The sequence below is a fragment of the Lynx rufus genome, unplaced genomic scaffold, assembly GCF_022079265.1.
Source record: "Lynx rufus isolate CCGP_SWC_20201006 ecotype Redwood Valley unplaced genomic scaffold, mLynRuf1.p SCAF_13, whole genome shotgun sequence".
Lineage (NCBI taxonomy): Eukaryota > Metazoa > Chordata > Mammalia > Carnivora > Felidae > Lynx > Lynx rufus.
Window position 1 is genome coordinate 31,828,552 of NW_025814827.1, and position 19,181 is coordinate 31,847,732.

Genomic DNA, 19,181 nt, shown 5'->3' on the forward strand with positions numbered 1-19,181 from the left:
GTCTTGAAGGAAGAGGCCGTCACTGAATATCTGAACCAAATGCTTTTTCATGCCTCTCTGTGCAAGGGAGAGCTATGAGGCTTAAGAGTTCTGGGATCAGTGAAGTGAGACTGTTTAGGAAGTGGTTGAACTTTTGTTATGCACATGTGGTTATGGAGTGTCACTGCTGATTGGTTGACTTTTTAAAAATGTTTGTTTATTTTGAGAGAGAGAGAGAGAGTGTGCGTGCGCGCACACACACACCCACACCCCCCCCCCCCCACACACACACGAGCAGGGCAGGGGCAGAGAGTGAGGGAGAGAGAGAGAATCCTAGAAGGCGGCTCTGTGCTGAACACAGGGCTCAATATCGTGAACCATGAGATCATGACCTGAGCCGAAATCCAGAGCCAGACCCTTAACCAACTGAGCCACCCAGGCATCCCCTAATTAGTAGACTTTCTGAAGTGTGGTCACTTATTCATACCTATTATTGATAGACGAGGATGAGTTTAAAGCCAGCTCTGATGATTACTATTGGAAAGTTACTTTCTTGAACTTGGAATTTAATTATAATAGTTTTTTCTCATGCAAAACAATGATTTTGGTTTAATTTTTTTTTTTTTTTTTTTTTTTTTTTTTTTTAATTTTGGAGAGCAAGGGAGAGGGGCAGGGAGAAAGAGGGAAGAGAGTGCATGTTAAGCAGGCTCCAAGCTCATCCACTGCTGGGCTTAATCTCATGACCCTGGGATCATGACCTGAGCTGAAACCAAGAGTCAGATGCTCAACACCTGAGCCACCCTAGTGCTGCAATGATTTTGATTTTAAAATCAAACTTATGTTATAAAATAGATCCATAGAAGTCTGACTCCCATTCTTATCCCTTCTATTCTGTTTTCTCCATTCGTTTGAGAAAAGGTTGACAAACAACAGCCTGTAAGCCAGATTTGGCTACCTAGCTCTTTTTGCAAATAATGTTTTGTCACAGCCATACTCATTTGTTTACATATCATCTATAGCTTCTTTTGTGTTGTAACAGCAGAGTTGAGTAGCTATCACAAGGATTATATGGCTTGAAAAGACTGAAATATTTACTATCTGGCCTTTTTCCAACAATACACTGACCTCTGCTATAGGGAATCATTTTCATCATTTTTTGGCTTATCTTTTTTTCTTTTTCTTTTTAAAAAAAGCAAATAAGTTAATAAGTTTAACATTTATCTTCTTTTAACACAAAAGTAGCATACTGTAAATACTTTACTGCATCTTGCTTTTTTTCACTTAACAATATATCCTGAAAATCACTGTATCAACATCTCTCTTATTCCTGGACTAGTATTCCATTACACAGATGAACCATATCATTCCATTAATCCCCTATTGATGGGCTGTTAGGTTTTTTTTTTTCCTAGTCTTGTGATTGTAAGTAGTGTTACAGTGAAAAGTCTTGTGAAGAAGTCATTTCACATTTTTTGTCGTGGTACATTTGGAATAGATTTCTTGAAGTGTAATTACTGGTTTAGAGTTTAAATGTATATTATCATGCTGAATGTTACCAGTTTCCCCACCTTGGGCCCATACCATCCTTTCTTTTTCTTTTTCTTTTCTTTTCTTTTCTTTTCTTTTCTTTTCTTTTCTTTTCTTTTCTTTTCTTCTCTTCTCTTCTCTTCTCTTCTCTTCTCTTCTCTTCTCTTCTCCTTTCCTTTCCTTTGCTTTCCTTTTGCTTTCCTTTTGCTTTCCTTTCCTTTCCTTTCCTTTCCTTTCCTTTCCTTTCCTTTCCTTTCCTTTTGCTTTGCTTTTTTACTATGGTAAAGAAAATATAAAATATACCATCTTAACCATTTTTAAGCGGACAGATCATTAGTGTTAAATATATTCACGTTGTTGTAAAACAGATTTCCATAACTCTTTCCTCTTGCAAAACTGAAATTCTATACCTACTGAACAACACTTCCCCTTTTTCCCTACCTTCCTGCTCCTAGTAACCACCATTCTGCTTTTTCTGTCTGTGATTTGGACTACTCTAAATCCTTCATATAAGTGGATACATAAGAGTATTTTTCCTTTTGTGACTGGTTTATTTCACTCAGTATAATGTTCTCAAGGTTCATTCATGTTGTAGCATGTCAGGATTTCCTTCTTTTTTAAGGCTAAATAATATTCCATTGTATGCATATACCACATTTTTTTTTTCTATACCACATTTTTAAATCCATTCATCTGTTGATGGACATTGGGGCTGTATCCATGTTTTGGCTATTGTGAATAATGCTGCTGTGAACTTGAGTGCCCAAATATCTGTTTGAGACATTGTTTTCAATCTGAGGGGATATATACCCAGCATTGGAATTGCAGAATCATGTGGGAAATGTATGTTTAATGTTTTGAAGAACTGCCATACTGTGTGTTTCATAGTGGCTGTTTTTACATTTTTATATTTTACTTTGCCACTATTTTACTTTTATATTTTACTTTCTGTATCCTCTCCAATACTTATTAGTTCTGTTTGATTGCTTGTTTTTTTCTTTTTCTACATTTATTTGTATTTATTTTTTTAATATGAAATTTATTGTCAAATTGGTTTCCATGCAACACCCAGTGCTCATCCCAACAGGTGCCCTCCTCAGTGCCCATCACCCACTTTCCCCTCCTTCCCACCCCCCATCAACCCTCAATTTATTCTCAGTTTTTAAGAGTCTCTTATGGTTTTCCTCCTTCCCTCTCTGTAACTTTTTTTCCCCCCTTCCCCTCCTCCATGGTCTTCTGTTAAGTTTCTCAGGATCCACATAAGAGTGAAAACATATGGTATCTGTCTTTCTCTGTATGGCTTATTTCACTTAGCATCACACTCTCCAGTTCCATCCACATTGCTACAAAAGGCCATATTTCATTCTTTCTCATTGCCAAGTAGTATTCCATTGTGTATATAAACCACAATTTCTTTATCTGTTCATCAGTTGATGGACATTTAGGCTCTTTCCATAATTTGGCTATTGTTGAAAGTGCTTGTTCCCATTTCTCCACATCCTCTCCAGCATCTGTAGTCTACTGATTTGTTCATTTTAGCCACTCTGACTGGCGTGAGGTGATATCTCAGTGTGGTTTTGATTTGTATTTCCCTGATGAGGAGTGATGTTGAGCATCTTTTCATGTGCCTGTTGGTCATCTGGATGTCTTCTTTAGAGAAGTGTCTATTCATGTCTTCTGCCCATTTCTTCACTGGATTATTTGTTTTTTGGGTGTGGAGTTTGGTGAGTTCTTTATAGATTTTGGATACTAGCCCTTTATCCGATATGTCATTTGCAAATATCTTTTCCCATTCCGTCGATTACCTTTTAGTTTTGCTGATTGTTTCCTTTGCAGTGCAGAAGCTTTTTATCTTGATGAGGTCCCAATAGTTCATTTTTGCTTTTAATTCCCTTGCCTTTGGAGATGTGTCAAGTATGAAAATGCTGCGGCTGAGGTCAGAGAGGTTTTTTTCTGCTTTCTCCTCTAGGGTTTTGATGGTTTCCTGTCTCACATTCAGGTCCTTCATCCGTTTTGAGTTTATTTTTGTGCATGGTGTAAGAAAGTGGTCTAGTTTCATTCTTCTGCATGTTGCTGTCCAGTTCTCCCAGCACAGTTAGAGACTGTCTTTTTTCTATTGGATACTCTTTCCTGCTTTGTCAAAGATTAGTTGGCCATACATTTGTGGGTCCAGTTCTGGGGTCTCTATTCTATTCCATTGGTCTATGTGTCTGTTTTTGTGCCAATACCATGCTGTCTTGATGATTACAGCTTTGTAGTAGAGGCTAAATTTAGTCTGGGATTGTGATGTCTCCCGCTTTGGTTTTCTTCATCAGTATTACTTTGGCTATTCGGGGTCTTTTGTGGTTCCATACAAATTTTTTTTTTTTAATTTTTTTTTTTTCAACGTTTATTTATTTTTGGGACAGAGAGAGACAGAGCATGAACGGGGGAGGGGCAGAGAGAGAGGGAGACACAGAATTGGAAACAGGCTCCAGGCTCCGAGCCATCAGCCCAGAGCCTGACGCGGGGCTCGAACTCCCGGACCGCGAGATCGTGACCTGGCTGAAGTCGGACGCTTAACCGACTGCGCCACCTAGGCGCCCCTGTGGTTCCATACAAATTTTAGGATTGCTTGTTCTAGCTTCGAGAAGAATGCTGGTGCAATTTTGATTGGAATTGCATTGAATGTGTAGATTGCTTTGGGTAGTATTGCCATTTTAACAGTATTTATTCTTCCAATCCATGAACACAGAATGTTTTTCCATTTCTTTGTATCTTCAGTTTCCTTCATAAGCTTTCTATAGTTTTCAGCATACAGATCTTTTACATCTTTGGTTAGGTTTATTCCTAGGTATTTTATGCTTCTTGGTGCAATTGTGAATGGGATCAGTTTATTTGTCTTTCTGTTACTTTGTTATTAATGTATAAGAATGCAACTGATTTCTGTACATTGATTTTGTATCCTGCGACTTTGCTGAATTCATGTATCAGTTCTGTCAGATTTTTGGTGGAGTCTATCGGGTTTTCCATGTATAGTATTATGTCATCTGCAAAAAGTGAAAGCTTGACTTCATCTTTGCCAATTTTGATGCTTTTGATTTCCTTTTGTTGTCTGATTGCTGATGCTAGAACTTCCAACACTATGTTAAACAACTGATTGCTTGTTTTTAATAGTAGCCATCCTAGTGATTATGCGGTGATTTCTCATGAGGTTTTGAATTGCATTTATCCAATGATAGAGATGTTGAGCATCTTTTAATATGCTTTTTTAGCCATATGTATGTCTTCTTTGGAGAATTACTTGTTTAGGTCCTTTGCCCATTTTTTTTTTTTTTAATTTTTTTTTTTCAACGTTTATTTATTTTTGGGACAGAGAGAGACAGAGCATGAACGGGGGAGGGGCAGAGAGAGAGGGAGACACAGAATCGGAAACAGGCTCCAGGCTCTGAGCCGGCAGCCCAGAGCCCGACGCGGGGCTCGAACTCACGGACCGCGAGATCGTGACCTGGCTGAAGTCAGACGCTTAACTGACTGCGCCACCCAGGCGCCCCGGTCCTTTGCCCATTTTTAAATCGAGTTGTTTGTTTTTTTTGGGTTGTTGAATTGTTCTTTATATATTCTGGGCATTAGCCCTTTATCAGATAATATAGTTTGCAGTTTTTTTCTTCTAGGTTGTCTTTTAACATAAATTTTAAAAATTTTGATGTTCAATTTATCTTTTTTTTTTCTTTTTGGTTTGTTGTACTTTCAGTATCCTATTTAAGAAATCATTGCCTAGTCCAAGGTCATAAAGATTTATGCCTTTGTTTTCTTCTCCAAGAGTTTTATAATTGTAGCTTTCACTTTTATGTCTTTGATACATTTTGAGTTAATTTTTGTATATGATATTAGATGGGGGTACAAGTTCATTCTTTTGCATTGGATGTGCAGTTATCACAGTACTGTTTGTTAAAAAAGACTCTAGATATTTTTAACCTATGCACTTTTTTTTACTTTTAATATATAAATATTGCAAACATACACAGAAATAGATAGTATAGTGAATTCCCATGTACCCATCATACAGTTAGAAAAATTATAAAAATTTTACCATTCTTACCTCATCTAATTCTCCACCCCTAACACAGTAACTCTTTTTCCCCTTACAGTGAATTAGGGCAAATTCAAGACCTTTTTTCACTTCGTACATTGGTAGTTTATGTGTCTCTGACAGAGAAAGACTTTTTATTTTATTTTATTTTATATTATTTTTTGAAATTTATTGTCAAATTGGTTTCCATACAACACCCAGTGCTCATCCCAAAAGATGCCCTCGTCAATACCCATCACCCACCCTCCCCTCCCTCCCACCCCCCATCAGCCCTCAGTTTGTTCTCAGTTTTTAAGAGTCTCTTATGCTTTGGCTCTCTCCCACTCTAACCTTTTTTTTTTTTCCTTCCCCTCCCCCATGGGTTTCTGTTAAGTTTCTTAGGATCCACATAAGAGTGAAAACATATGGTATCTGTCTGAGAAAGACTTTTTAAACATAACCATACCACTATTGTTACACTCTAGAAAATTATCAGTTATTCCTTAATATTATATCCTACTCAATTTTTCTGATTGCTAGTTGTTGCCTTAGTTTGAGATGTATATTGTTTCTTGTAATGTATAGTGTAAGGTCTTTTATTTTCCATACCATTTATTTGTTGGATAAACTGGTCATTTTGTCCTTTAGAATCTCCAGTATCATGGATTTAGCTTACTGTATTCTCAGGTTGGCATTTAACATATGCCTTTGTTCCCCTTATTTTTTTAAATGATAATTAAATCTAGAATACTGATTAAATTTAGTTTGAAAATTTTTTTTAGGCGAGGGACTTCGTAGCATAGGTGGTGCTGAGAAAATTTTGTTGCAGAATATCAGGAAGCACTTATGTTTCATTGTCTTGCTTTTTAGTGATGTTAAGCTTGATTGGTGGTTGTGGGGGGGGGTGGTTCCTGGATGGCTCAGTTGGTTGAGTGTCTGACTCTTGATTTTGGCTCAGGTCATGATCTCATGGTTTGTGAGTTTGAGTCCCCCGTTGGGCTCTGCATTTGTGGCATGGAGCCTGCTTGGGATTCTCTCTCTCTCTTCCTCTCTCTCTGATCCCCCTGTGCTCTCTGGCTCTCACCCTCCCCCCAAAATAAATAAATTAAATTTAAAATAAAAAAAGATTGATTGGTGGGTTCAACTTAATCTTTCATATTAAAGTTCCCCATCTACCTTTGGATTTGGAAAATGGTGATTTTCCTTTTTTTTTTTTTTTTAATTTTTTAAATGTTTATTTTTGAGAGACAGAGTGTAAGCAGGGAAGAGGCAGAGAGAGAGAGAGAGAGAGAGAGAGAGAGAGAGAGAGAGAGAATCTGAAGTAGGCTCCAGACTCTGAGCTGTCAGCATAGAACCTAATGTGTGGCTCAAACTTAAGAACTTCAAGATCACGACCTGAACCGAAGTCGGATGCTTAACCGACTGAGCCATCCAGGCATCCCATGGAAAATGGTGATTTTCTAATTCTGTCATTTCTTCTAGCATTTATTAGCTGTGATTATTCTTTGAGGAAAAAATTCATCTCCTTAGTTTCCCCCAGATACTGTTCATACCAGAAAGGCATGATAAATCCATGATTCTTTGTTTCATTATCAGTGTTCAGAGTAATAAGTTGTACTCTGGCAGCCTCCACAGGATGGCCAAAGAGGAATTTTCTTTTTACTTTTTTTTGTTGTTGTTTATTTTAGAGAGAGAAAGAGAGAGACTGTATGTGAGTGGGGGAGAAGGGCAGAGGGAGAGACAGAATCCCAAGCAGGCTCCATGCCCACACAGGGCTCCATCCCATGAACCTAGGGCCAGGACCTGAGCCAAAACCAATAAATAGTCAGGTGCTCAACCACCTGAACCACCCAGCCGCCCCTCTTTTTCTTTTTTTGAGTGTCATTATGAACTATTGGTATTTGTATTTTTTATATTTTCCAATCATTGCAGTCACCATTCTTGTATATGCTCAAGGGAGAAATTTGGCAAATGAGAATCCTTTTGCCTGACTCTGATTTCCTTTGACTTGCCTGTACTAGTATTGTTGATATTTTGTTGCTTTCTGATTTGACAAGATATCTCAAGTTCATTGTGTACAATTTCCTGTGTCAGACCTGGAAAAAGCCATTTCTCCAGGAAGCCCTGATTTCTTTTAGTGGGAGGTGATGTTTAAAGTCCACAATCTGAAGGCAGAGGTACTCATTGCTACTGGGTTATCATTGCTTTTAGGCCTTTTCAGGCCATTCCTCATGCCAGATCTTCTACCATAATTCCTTGATTGTCTGATGCTTGTTATATAGTTGATTCTTAGGGCATTTCCTGGGAACAGTGTTCTTTGAGTTCTGTGTTTCATAACTGTTTGTTTCCTTTAGCTATGGAAGTTAATTTGGCTGGGTAGAACATCTTTGGCTTAGATATTTAAATGTATAATTTCATTGTCTGCTGGTGTAAACTGTTTGTGCTAATGTCTGTTGTCAGTGCCAGTGTCTGTTTTCTTTACCTTTTAAGTAATTTGGACTGCCTGCACAGATGCTGATGATTTTTTCCCCCTTGAAATCCAGTAGTTTTATTAGACTGCGTGTTGATGTTGATCTCCTGGGTTTTTTTCCCAGGTATACCTGGGTATACCCAAGAATATCCCAGTGATATACCATTTCAGTATGCAAATTTAGCCTTTTTCTTTTAATTTAGAGAAATTTTTTGTATTATAGTGGCTAGTATTTGTTCTATTTCCTAGCATGGGTTTTCTTTTTGGGGTTCTTCTATAATATGTATTTTGTATTTACTTTGCCTTTTATTTGTCACTTTTGCTTTTAAATGTGTTTTTCATTTTCTTCTTTTTTTTCTTCCTTAATTTGTATGGTGTTTTCTCATGTGTCTCCTCTTCATTTCTGATCCTTTTCTGAGTTAGCTCAGATTTCTTTTTATGTCTTCCTAATTTCTAATTATGATTTATGTTGTCATCTCCTTATCTCCTTTAGGCCAAATTTTTCTGCTTATTTTCATTTTCTGTAGGTATGCTGTTCATATTATTATCCTCTTTTTCTTTAAATATCATTGTATTAGAACTGATCAACAGTACATTTCTGTGGCTCATGTTTATTTCCTATGCATTTTGAATGCATTTTGTACATTATGTAATATTAAAATTTTATTAGCTCTGATGATGATAAGCTCTAAGTTACAACCTATTAAACTATAAGCTGTTGTAAGTTAGGTACCATGTCTTTTTCTTTAGCAATATGTTGTAGTTAGGGTGGTGGTCTGTCTAGGTCAATTGTCATTGACACCATGCTTGCTCGCTCTATAGTTTAGCAATCTCAGTTATTGAAATTATATCTGTGTTGTAACATAATGTCTTTGTAATGTCATGGGCATCTTTAATGGAAAGGTACTTTTTTTTTTATATAAGCACTAAACAGATTTTGGAACTGAGTTTGTGGTGTTTTTACTCCCTTTCCAACAAAGCAACCTAATTAATGTATAGAATTAATGGTGCTACTTGGTCCTGGAATGTTTGTGTTAATTAATTAGCCCTGATATGCTGCTGCTGTTTCTTTTGTTTTAGGTTAAATGGAAACCACCCTTGGGAGCTGGATGCCTGTATAACCGTTCTATCACATCAGTGAATTGCAATGAGTGGAGGAGGAGAGCAGCCGGATATTCTCAGTGTTGGAATCTTGGTCAAAGAAAGATGGAAAGTGGTGGGTATCTCTCTTAGATTGAGAGAGAGACAACATGTGGGGTAATTTTTGGTATCTTGATAAAAATAGGATTTCCTTAGGAAATAATATATATATTGCTAATATGCCTGAATCAGTTTTCAGTTATTTTCCTGTGATTGTCTTGTTTATACAATAATTCTTGCTTTATACAGTAGTCAGTTTTCCTAACCACTGATAGCTAATGCTGAGTAAGGTAGAAAAAAGTGTACTTAGAGAAAGACAAATGAAAAAAAAAATACAGTACAATGAACTTCTCTTTTAAAAAAAGTTTTGAACTTTTTATTAAGGAAAATGGTAAGCATACATAAAAGTAGTGAGACTGATATAATTAACCTTTATATACTCATGCCCCAGCTTGAGTAGTTATTAATTTATAGTCAGTCTTGTTTTATCTCTTTAACCTCCCTCCCGGAATATTTTGAAGCAAATCTTTTACCCTGGTATTTCTTCTGTGTGTACTACAATTATGTATCTCTAAAGGTTAAAAATTCTTTTAAAAATGTAGTCATAATATTATCACATCTAAAAAAGTAATAATTTTTTAATGTCATTAAGTATCCTTCCAGCTTTCACATTTCCCCTATTGTAAATTATTTTTAATGGTTTGAATCAAATCCAAATAAAGCCTGGGTGTTGCATTGGTTGACATCACTTAAATATCTTTTAATTTCTAGATTTCTTTTCATCTTGCTTTTGTTCCTCACAGTTTATTTATGGAAGAAACTTGGTCATTTACCTGTAGAATTTCACAGTTTGGATTTTTCTGATTTCTTCTGTGTGGTATTAATAGGTTTCTCTGTCTCATGTATTTTATGTAAATTCTTATTTATTTACTTATTTTTAGAAGCTTATTTATTTTGAGAGAGAGAGAGAAAGCAGGGGAGGGGAAGAGAGAGAGAGATAGAGAGAATCCCAGGCAGGCTCTGCACCGACAACCCCCAGTGTGGGACTCGATCTCAGGAACTATGAGATCATGACCTGAGCTGAAATCAGGAGTCGGGCACTTAACCAACTGAGCCACCCAGGCATCCCCAAATTGTTATTTATTGGGGTTTGATTAGATCTAAGTTCAGGTTTGTTTATTAAGTTGGCGTGTTTTTTGTTTTTTTTTTCATAAAGGGTATTGTGATCTTTCAATAGGAGGCACATAATGTCTTATCACCCATCAAGACATTGTGTGTCCTATTGGCCATTCTCATTTTAGCAGTCCTGATCATCATCTTCTAGGTCTGTTAATTGCAGGTTATTGAGCGTTTGTTATTCCTTCATTTTTTAAATGTTTGTTTATTTATCTTGAGAGAGAGAGAGAGAGAGTGCACACGTGTGCAAGTGGGGAAGAGGGAGAGAGAGAGAATCTGAAGCAGACTCCACACTCAATGCAGAACCTGACATGGGGCTCAGTCTTACAACCAAGATATCATGACCTGAGCCAAAATGGATGCTCAACCCACTGAGCCACCCAGGCACTCCTGTCATTCCTTCATTTTTTAAAGTACATCTACAAAGAGAAATTTTTTGTTGTCAACTATTTGATTGTCCTGAGGTACATTTTGATTAGGAAAAGAGAATAAATGCTTAATTCTTTTTCTTAATTTACCAGTTTTCAAAATAATGAATTGGTTCCCTGGCATTTTCCAAAAGTGACCAATGAGATTTTTAAAAATAGGTAGTCAAGAATGCATGGATTTGAGCATATTTCATATGTTTCAGTCAGTTGTCATTACTATCCTTATTGATCCCTAAACTGTCTCATTTGACTAAGGGAGGACACCCTTCAAGTTGTCTCTTGAGTCTTTCAACATGATCCTAATAGTCCTTTGATATCTTCCTTGTCCCGGACTTGGAATCTGCCATCTTCTCTGCTCTTCAAGGAACAATTTTTGTTTCAGATGTATTTATTTTTTTATTTAAAAAAAAAAATTTTTTTTTCAACGTTTTTATTTTATTTTTGGGACATAGAGAGACAGAGCATGAACGGGCGAGGGGCAGAGAGAGAGGGAGACACAGAATCGGAAACAGGCTCCAGGCTCTGAGCCATCAGCCCAGAGCCCGACGCGGGGCTCGAACTCACGGACCGCGAGATCGTGACCTGGCTGAAGTCGGACGCTTAACCGACTGCGCCACCCAGGCGCCCCTCAGATGTATTTAAATATGTATTTTAATCAGAGTTTTGTTCATTACCAGGTGTAGAAAAGTTGTTATAGTGGTTTCCTTAGTTTATCAACAGATTGGAAAAAGAAGATTCTTCCTTTAGAAATACAAATTTTGTTTCTATGATACAGTGTTTTAACCAATTAGGCAAATCAATTGGCTTTGAAAATTTACTTGAGTAAATGTAAGAAAAGAATCATGTTGTCATCATGGATTGGTGCAGGAAGATTACAGTTAGTAATCTTTTATGTAAGTCAGAAATGAGTGTTTCTTTGGTGAGTGCTTTGTATTAAGTGCTGTGATAAAGTTTGGCTGTTTCCAGTAGACATATCAAAAGATGACAAATGAAGCTATGCCTGGCTTAGTTGCTCTGTCCTGATAATTAGAACTAATATACGTATCGAACATGTCCCCCAAATTTGGGAGGCATAGTAGTATTTTAGTAAGAAATAGTCTCATTGTTATGGATGGTGTTTTGGTTATCTACCATTATGAACAAACTGCATCAAAATTTAGAGGCTTAAAAAACAATCATTTTTTTACGTATAATTTTGTGGATTAGGAATTTGAGATGAGTTTGCCTGATAGTCTCTTTTTTTTTAATTTTTTTTTAACATTTTTATTTATTTTTGAGACAGGGAGAGACAGAGCATGAACAGGGGAGGGTCAGAGAGAGGGAGACACAGAATCTGAAACAGGGTCCAGGCTCTGAGCTGTCAGCACAGAGCCGACGCGGGGCTCGAACTCACAGACTGTGAGATCATGACCTGAGCCGAAGTCAGACGCTCAACCGACTGAGCCACCCAGGCGCCCCAGTTCGTCTCTTAACCATGTGGCACTTGGCAGGGTTTGGTGGGTTAGAGGATCCAACTTCCAAGTGGGCTGTTTGGTGACCTGAAGGTCCTTGGTTCCCTAATCCTCCCCCTGTCATCCCTGGTAGCTTATTTTCTAGGACCTCTTCACAGGTCTGTGGCTTCTCAGATGGTCACACTTTTTATATGGTAGCTGGCTTTTGCGAGACAGGAAACAGAAACTGTAGGGCTGGTTAAGGGCTGTTCTCAGGGCTGGGGCAGTATTACTTTACCATGTTCTGTTGGTTAAAGCAGCCACAAGATTAACCCATATTTAAGAGGGCGGGGAATGGATGCTGTATCTTGGGTGAGGGGCAAGGTCACACTGAAGAAGAGCAAAAGGAATGGGTGATATTGTTGTGATCATCTTTAGGAAACAAAGTCTGCCACAGGCCTTACCACCATTCTTTCCCTAATCTACATACCCCTATCATACTAAACTGCCTCTAGCTTTCTGCTTTATAAACATTGATGATGTCTTAATGCTTTGTCAAGCTCAGTAAAAAATATTAATGTTCCCACTATTGTTGAGATGACATTATAGGAGTAGACCAAGGAGCAAAATCATTACTTTGGTCTAGATTTTCTGTTCTGTCATTTGGTAAGGTTGTTGTGAGGTAAAACATGAAGGTACCTCTCACCACTGTCCATAATTAGAAAAATGTCCCTTTGGTATTGTTATGGATTTTTAAAGTTATACTAGGCTTTGTTTAATAGACAGATATTAAGAATTGTAAGTATCAATCAGGGCCCAACAAAAAACAATTTAACTGAAATGAAGTTCTGGAACTTTATTTTAATCCTGCACTCATACTGGAATTTCTCATGCTATCTCTTCCCATCACCCAACTGGAATAAAGGATTATGGCTCTTATATACAAAGCAATGAATAGTTATTTAGCAATAATTATGTAGTTACCACTTAGCTACTTGCTGTAAGGGAAACAAAAAAATAGAAAGGTGTGGCTGTTTCTGAAGAAACTTAGTTTCACTGTAGGGAGCTAGGACATTGACAGTGGAATGTCAAAGAATAGCATAGTGTATTAATACAAGTGATATCTGAGGTGTTTAGCTTAGTAAAATGATTAAATGATTAAGCAAATAATTCCTATAGAGATTCAGAAGATAGAGAAATCTGCCTGGAGGTAATCAGTAATGCAGTGTTCTTGAAAGAAGTAGAGCTTAAAGTGAGTCCTCTGGGGTGGTTAGGATTTAGGACCCTTGTGCCTCCAGTGAGGACTGCCTGCTTTACATCACGTCTTAGGTGTTTGATAATGTGGAAAGGAGAAGACCTTCAGGAAATGGAAGAACGCTAATTCCGTGCTGCATCTGGTTTGAAGTATACTACCCACCTTGGTGCTCATAGCTCTACAGGTTTAGTTGTCACTAACACTTGAGAACTTGCTTGTAGTACTCAGACAGAGATCCTGGTATTCCCTAGTTAAGTTAATACATTTTATCAGGAAGGATATTAAGTGTTTGTTGAAGGTGTTTTATTTGATTAGACTTTGTCTTATCTGAGCATATAGTTATATAGTGAACTCTGGGATAGTTCAGAACAGGAGTTTTCTGTCTCTTCTGTGGAGTCTGCTCAGTGCCTCAGAGAGGAGGATAAGTGGTGCTGAGAAGGCTGGGCTCTGGTTGTCTCACTCCCACCTCCAGCCTCTGCACATACACATCTCAGCTGGGGTCCAGATGTGATTTTGATTGGCAAAAAGATTTCATGGTTTAAAAGTTTACAGATGTTGCCCTAGAATTAAAATAACATATCTGGTTGTTGGGGGGCATTTGTGGCAAGCGAAACTTTCAGGTGCTGTGCTTTTTTGTGACATTTTTGATGCTGTAGACTAAATTTTAAAATTGTGGCTGAAATAATTTCATTACCTTTTGTGGGCAAAACCATGGGAAAAGGTTTTGATGGTATTTCTAGGCATTTGTTTTCTTGGCATATGTGCAGTTAATTTAACGATATTGAGATCTTTTATCCTCAAATAGGGATAGTAAAATTATATACAAGAGATGAATTGGTTTCCAATTAGAATGTTCTAGTAATTTTATGTGTGTATGTTCTTATTTCCCCTGCAGTTGAGGAAGATTGGGGGTGGGGGCTTTGGAGAAATTTACGATGCCTTGGACATGCTTACCAGGGAAAATGTTGCACTGAAGGTAGAATCAGCTCAACAACCAAAACAAGTTCTGAAAATGGAGGTTGCTGTACTGAAAAAACTACAAGGTAAGCTATTTTGTATAATACACCAAACAATTTATAATTTGTTGTTACCTTTCTAAACCTCAGTTACATTCTCAAACTATTAATGAATAATCAGGAATAAACAATGCTTAGCATTTTTCTCTTGGAAATTTTATCACTAGCTAGTAGGAGTGGAGATACTGATTGCTTAGGCTAATTGGACTTTGGGAATTCCTTTCTATGGTGAACAAGGATGACAGAGTGAATTACCTAAAACATTCTGCTTTAGAAAGTGTTTTTGTAAGTCTGTTTTGGTAAAAATTTGCCTTTTTTTTTTTTTTTAAACCACTAAACATGAATACCTCTCAGTTGTTTCTACTCATGTCATTGGGTGTAAATATGCTTTAATCACTAAGGAAGCTGCCTTCAAATCATACTGCAGGATGGATTAAAAATAATACTATTTGTTGTGTGGATAACTTTTTCTTGCCCTGTTGTCATTTTTGAGATCTGTTTTCTACTTGGGTTCCTATTTCTTACTACAAGGATAAATAAGTTTTTTTCTGACTTTAACCCAGTCATGTAATACCCTGAATTTATTGCTAGTTTATATTCATCTTTGTATCTTCAGCTTAATGATGTAATCTGATATTACTCATATTTAAATGTTTTGTCTGAATCAATTAAATGGGGTTATTAGCACATTAAATGATCTTGTTAAGCTCTAGACGGTTTGATATTGTTATGGGACATTCATTAGTATCTAAAGGAATTTAGTGGTAACATATAGAGCAAAGGAAGTTGCTAGAATTAGTAGAAATAACTGTAGTTGGTAGAAATAGCAAGCACAAAATGCTGTGTAGCCTAGGACCTTCAAATTCATGGCTGTGTAGTCTCTAGGGTGAATGTGCTCTCTTTGTGAATTCTTGATGTTTGGAATTCTAGTAAACTAGTTTGTGTTAAGTTAATGAAGTGTGTGTGTATTATGTATTCTGGCAATGTCTGTTCTTTTAATCATTGCCCTTTGCCTAAGCTTTCTGATTATCCAGGTTTCTCTAACAATTGGCTCGTTTGATTAGAGCCTGATGCTAATAAAATTATAGATCTGTTTAATAGTTATTTTTTAGTCCAAAATTAGCTTTCCCAAAACATGAGAAATTAGGAAAGCGGTGGATAAATCAATACCTATTAGAAGAAACATAACTGGAGAAGGAAGAGTAGGGGAAAAGATGGTGCTCTCTTTTTTTTTTCACCTTTTCTCCGTACTCCCTGATTCTTTGGAGCTGTTCTCAGCTCAGTGACATAGAGGCCACACAAATAGGTGCGGCTGGAGCTACCAATTCCTGGGTTGCTCAGATCTTAGCAGATCTCTTTGACTCTCAGACAAGCTCATAAAGGATATGTCAGCATCAGTGTGGCCTGCACAGTGCCATTTCACCTTTCTCCTACTTGGCCCTGGGAAGATGTTTCCAGGTGAGGCAGGATATAGCTCTATAGGTCTTTCAGTAGGTTTCTTGCCTATTTTGACCGCAATTTACCCAGGATTCTATGGGATAAAGCCTGAAGATAACTTCAGTAGCTTTTTAAAAAAAATTTAATGTTTATTTATTTATTATTATTTTTTAAAATATAATTTATTGTCAAGTTAGCTAACATACAGTGTATACAGTGTGGTCTTGGCTTCAGAAGTAGATTCCCATGCTTCATCGCTTATGTGCAGCACCAGTTCTCGTCCCAACAAGTGCCGTCCTCAGTGCCCATCACCCATTTTCTCCTCCCCCCATCAACCCTCAGTTTGTTCTCTGTATTTAATAATCTCTTATGGTTTGCCTCCCTCTCTGTTTGCCACATTATGGAAACAGCCCAAATGTCCATCAACTGATGAATGGATAAAGAAGGTGTGGTTTATATATACAATGGAATAGTATTTGGCAATGAGAAAGAATGAAATCTTGACATTTGTAACAACATTGATGGAACTGGAGGGTAGAATGCTAAGTGAAATAAGTCAGTCAGAGAAGGACATAAATGTTTTCATTCATATGTGGAATTTGAGAAACTTAGAAGACATGGGGGAAGGGAAGGGGAAGAAAATAATGTTTGTTTATTTTTGGGAGAGACAGGATGTGAGCAGGGGAGGGGCAGAGAGAGAGGGAGACACAGAATCTGAAGCAGGCCCCAGGCTCTGAGCTGTCAGCACAGAGCCCAACGCGGGGCTCAAACTCACAAACTGTGACATTGTGACCTGAACCGAAGTCGGACGCTTAACCGACTGAGCCACCCAGGGGCCCAACTTTAATGCTAAACCCTTAGATGCTGAGGCTCTCCTTCTCTTTCTGGCTATTTTATCTTTCATACTATTAACTGACATGTTTTTTCTACCCGCTTATAACCACATCCTAGTTCTCAGAATCCTTCACTTTCCAAAAATAAATGGGTTTTTATTTTCTGGTCTGTATTTCTTCTTTTGTTTTTAAGTTTTCATTTCTATGGTCTGTATTTCAGTGAGGCAGCTCTTGACTCTTCTTAGCTTTCTCACTTATGCCTTCTGCGTATTTAATGCTTCACAACTTCTTTTTGTTGAAAGTGCTTTAGAATTTGGGCCTTTTTGAGAACATTTTTATGGAGCTGACTTGCTTGCCTTCCTTTTGATATAATGACTTCTTACTCACTGACCCCAATAAAAAGGCTAAGTGTATAAGGGGAAGATATACAACCAGAGGCTAACCCTTTAAAGGATTGGTTGGTTTTAGATTTTTTTTTAATGTTTATTTTTGAGAGAAAGCAAGAGACAGAGTGTGAGTGGGGGAGGGGCAGAGAGGGAGGGAGACACAGAATCCAAAGCAGGCTCCAGGCTTTGAGCTGTCAGTGCAAAGCCTGATGCGGGGCTCAAACTGACAAACTGTGAGATCATTAACTGAGCCAGAGTCGAATGCTTAACCCACTGTGCCACCAGGTGCCCCGGGATTGGTTGGTTTTTAACTGATGTTCAATTTTTGATAGGTAGTATAAGGATTTGTTTCTTTATAAGATAAAAAGATATTTTAAGGTGAATTTAGCCAGAGCCCTGTTTTATTCCTTGTAATACATCAATCCCCCTTTTCAAAATTCTCACAGTTTTGTTTTTTTCTTCCTGGATTCCTTCAGTTCTCAATTTTCTCTCAGTCTAACCCTGTATTTCCTTAGCTCATGCACAACTCTCATTACTAGTATGATCCTTTCTCACCGGCCCTGAAGTGTGAAGGCCTTAGCGTTTTACCCCATCTTTTCTTGTAAATCACCTCCCTATGCTACTGTCTCAGATTACTCTATTTTCACAGCTTTCTGAACCATTCTGGATGTATCCTACAATTCTCTATTGAGTCAAGTTTGACTCCTGAATTGTACTTGGTTTTTAAAAATGTGTTTGAGGGGCGGTGGCTCAGTTGGTTAAGTGTCCAACTTTTGATTTCGGTTCATGTCATGATCTTGTGGTTCATGAGTTCCAGCCCTGCGTTGGGTTCTGTACTGACAGCACAGAGCCTGCTTGGGATTCTTTCTTTCCCTTTGTCTCTGCCCCCTCCCTGCTTGTGTGCTCTCTCTCTCTCTCTCTCTCTCTCTCTCTCTCTCACAAAATAAATAAATAAACTTAAATAAATAAATAAAAATATGTTTGAATGCGTTAGTTGCTACTAGATTAACTGCCATGTCTGTAGGCAGTACTTCTAGTACTAGATAGTACATCTACACTTAGTTATTATTTTGTAAAGTATCCTAGTAAATAGAACCATACAACTTAATAAGCTTTTCTTTTTAGTGATATATATCTGTGTATAATTTATTTGTGTTTCTTCCTTGTCTCCATTTGGACTTTACTGTTTTCGAACCTTTTTCAATTCAATTGCTTTGAAACTTAGAGCTAAGGGGATAATTGCCTCACTCGTCTGTTAGATTCCTTTTCCTTTCTTTTCTCCCATCTTCAGTACATGTTTGTAGCAATATCCTAGCTATCTTCACTTCTCCATTTTAATGGCCCTCTTGAGTTGTATCTCACTATACCATTTTTTTTTGTTTTTGGTCTTTTTAGTAAGTATAGTTTTATTTGCACTGCTGGTGTAAGAGGAAAAAACCTTCTGTCTCATGACTTCAAATTGGTCACCAGTAATTCTGTAGCACCTCAGAAACCTATCATCAATGCTTTTTATAAAGATTCCTATTCCATTTATAAAATTTTGATACATAGCTATAATCCTGCAGCAAGACAGGCAAATCTTAACTTTGCTATTTTCCCTAATTTTTATTATGAAAAAATTTAAATATACACAAAGATGGAAATAATTATATAAAGAACATTCTTTGTACCCAGTACTCAACTTTGATGTATCTGCACTTGGACAGTCCTGTTGCAGCTATATCCTACTCCTTCAACACTCTTTGCCACCTTGCTGGAGTAATATTTAAGAAATTTTTAAGAAATGCTAGGTTGCTTCTGCATCCTGGTGCTGCTTCTGGGATATGTTTGCTATAATTGGTGAGCCAGTATTGATACATTATTATAACTAAGATCTATAATTTGTGGTAAGGTGCTCCTTTTTTAATATAACATAAACAGTAGTTTTAAACACCTATCAAATACAAGTTATTCCTCAATACCATCTAAAATCTATGCAGTGTTTAATTTCTCCCATTGTATCAAAAATATCCTATTGTTCTGTCTTTGAGGCCTATTGATACCTTGTCAGCAC

General features: G+C 37.3%; 1 protein-coding gene across 1 annotated transcript in view; it reads left to right on the forward strand.

Annotated features, from left to right (window-relative positions):
• Nucleotides 1-9,159: 9,159 nt before the first annotated feature.
• The window catches only part of TTBK2 (tau tubulin kinase 2), a 136,138-nt gene continuing 126,116 nt past the window's right edge, over nucleotides 9,160-19,181 (forward strand). The window contains exons 1-2 of the mRNA XM_047075230.1: nucleotides 9,160-9,243; nucleotides 14,352-14,499. Coding sequence (XP_046931186.1) covers nucleotides 9,175-9,243; nucleotides 14,352-14,499 — 217 coding nt within the window. The 5' untranslated portion in view covers nucleotides 9,160-9,174. The remainder of the gene's footprint in view (nucleotides 9,244-14,351; nucleotides 14,500-19,181) is intronic.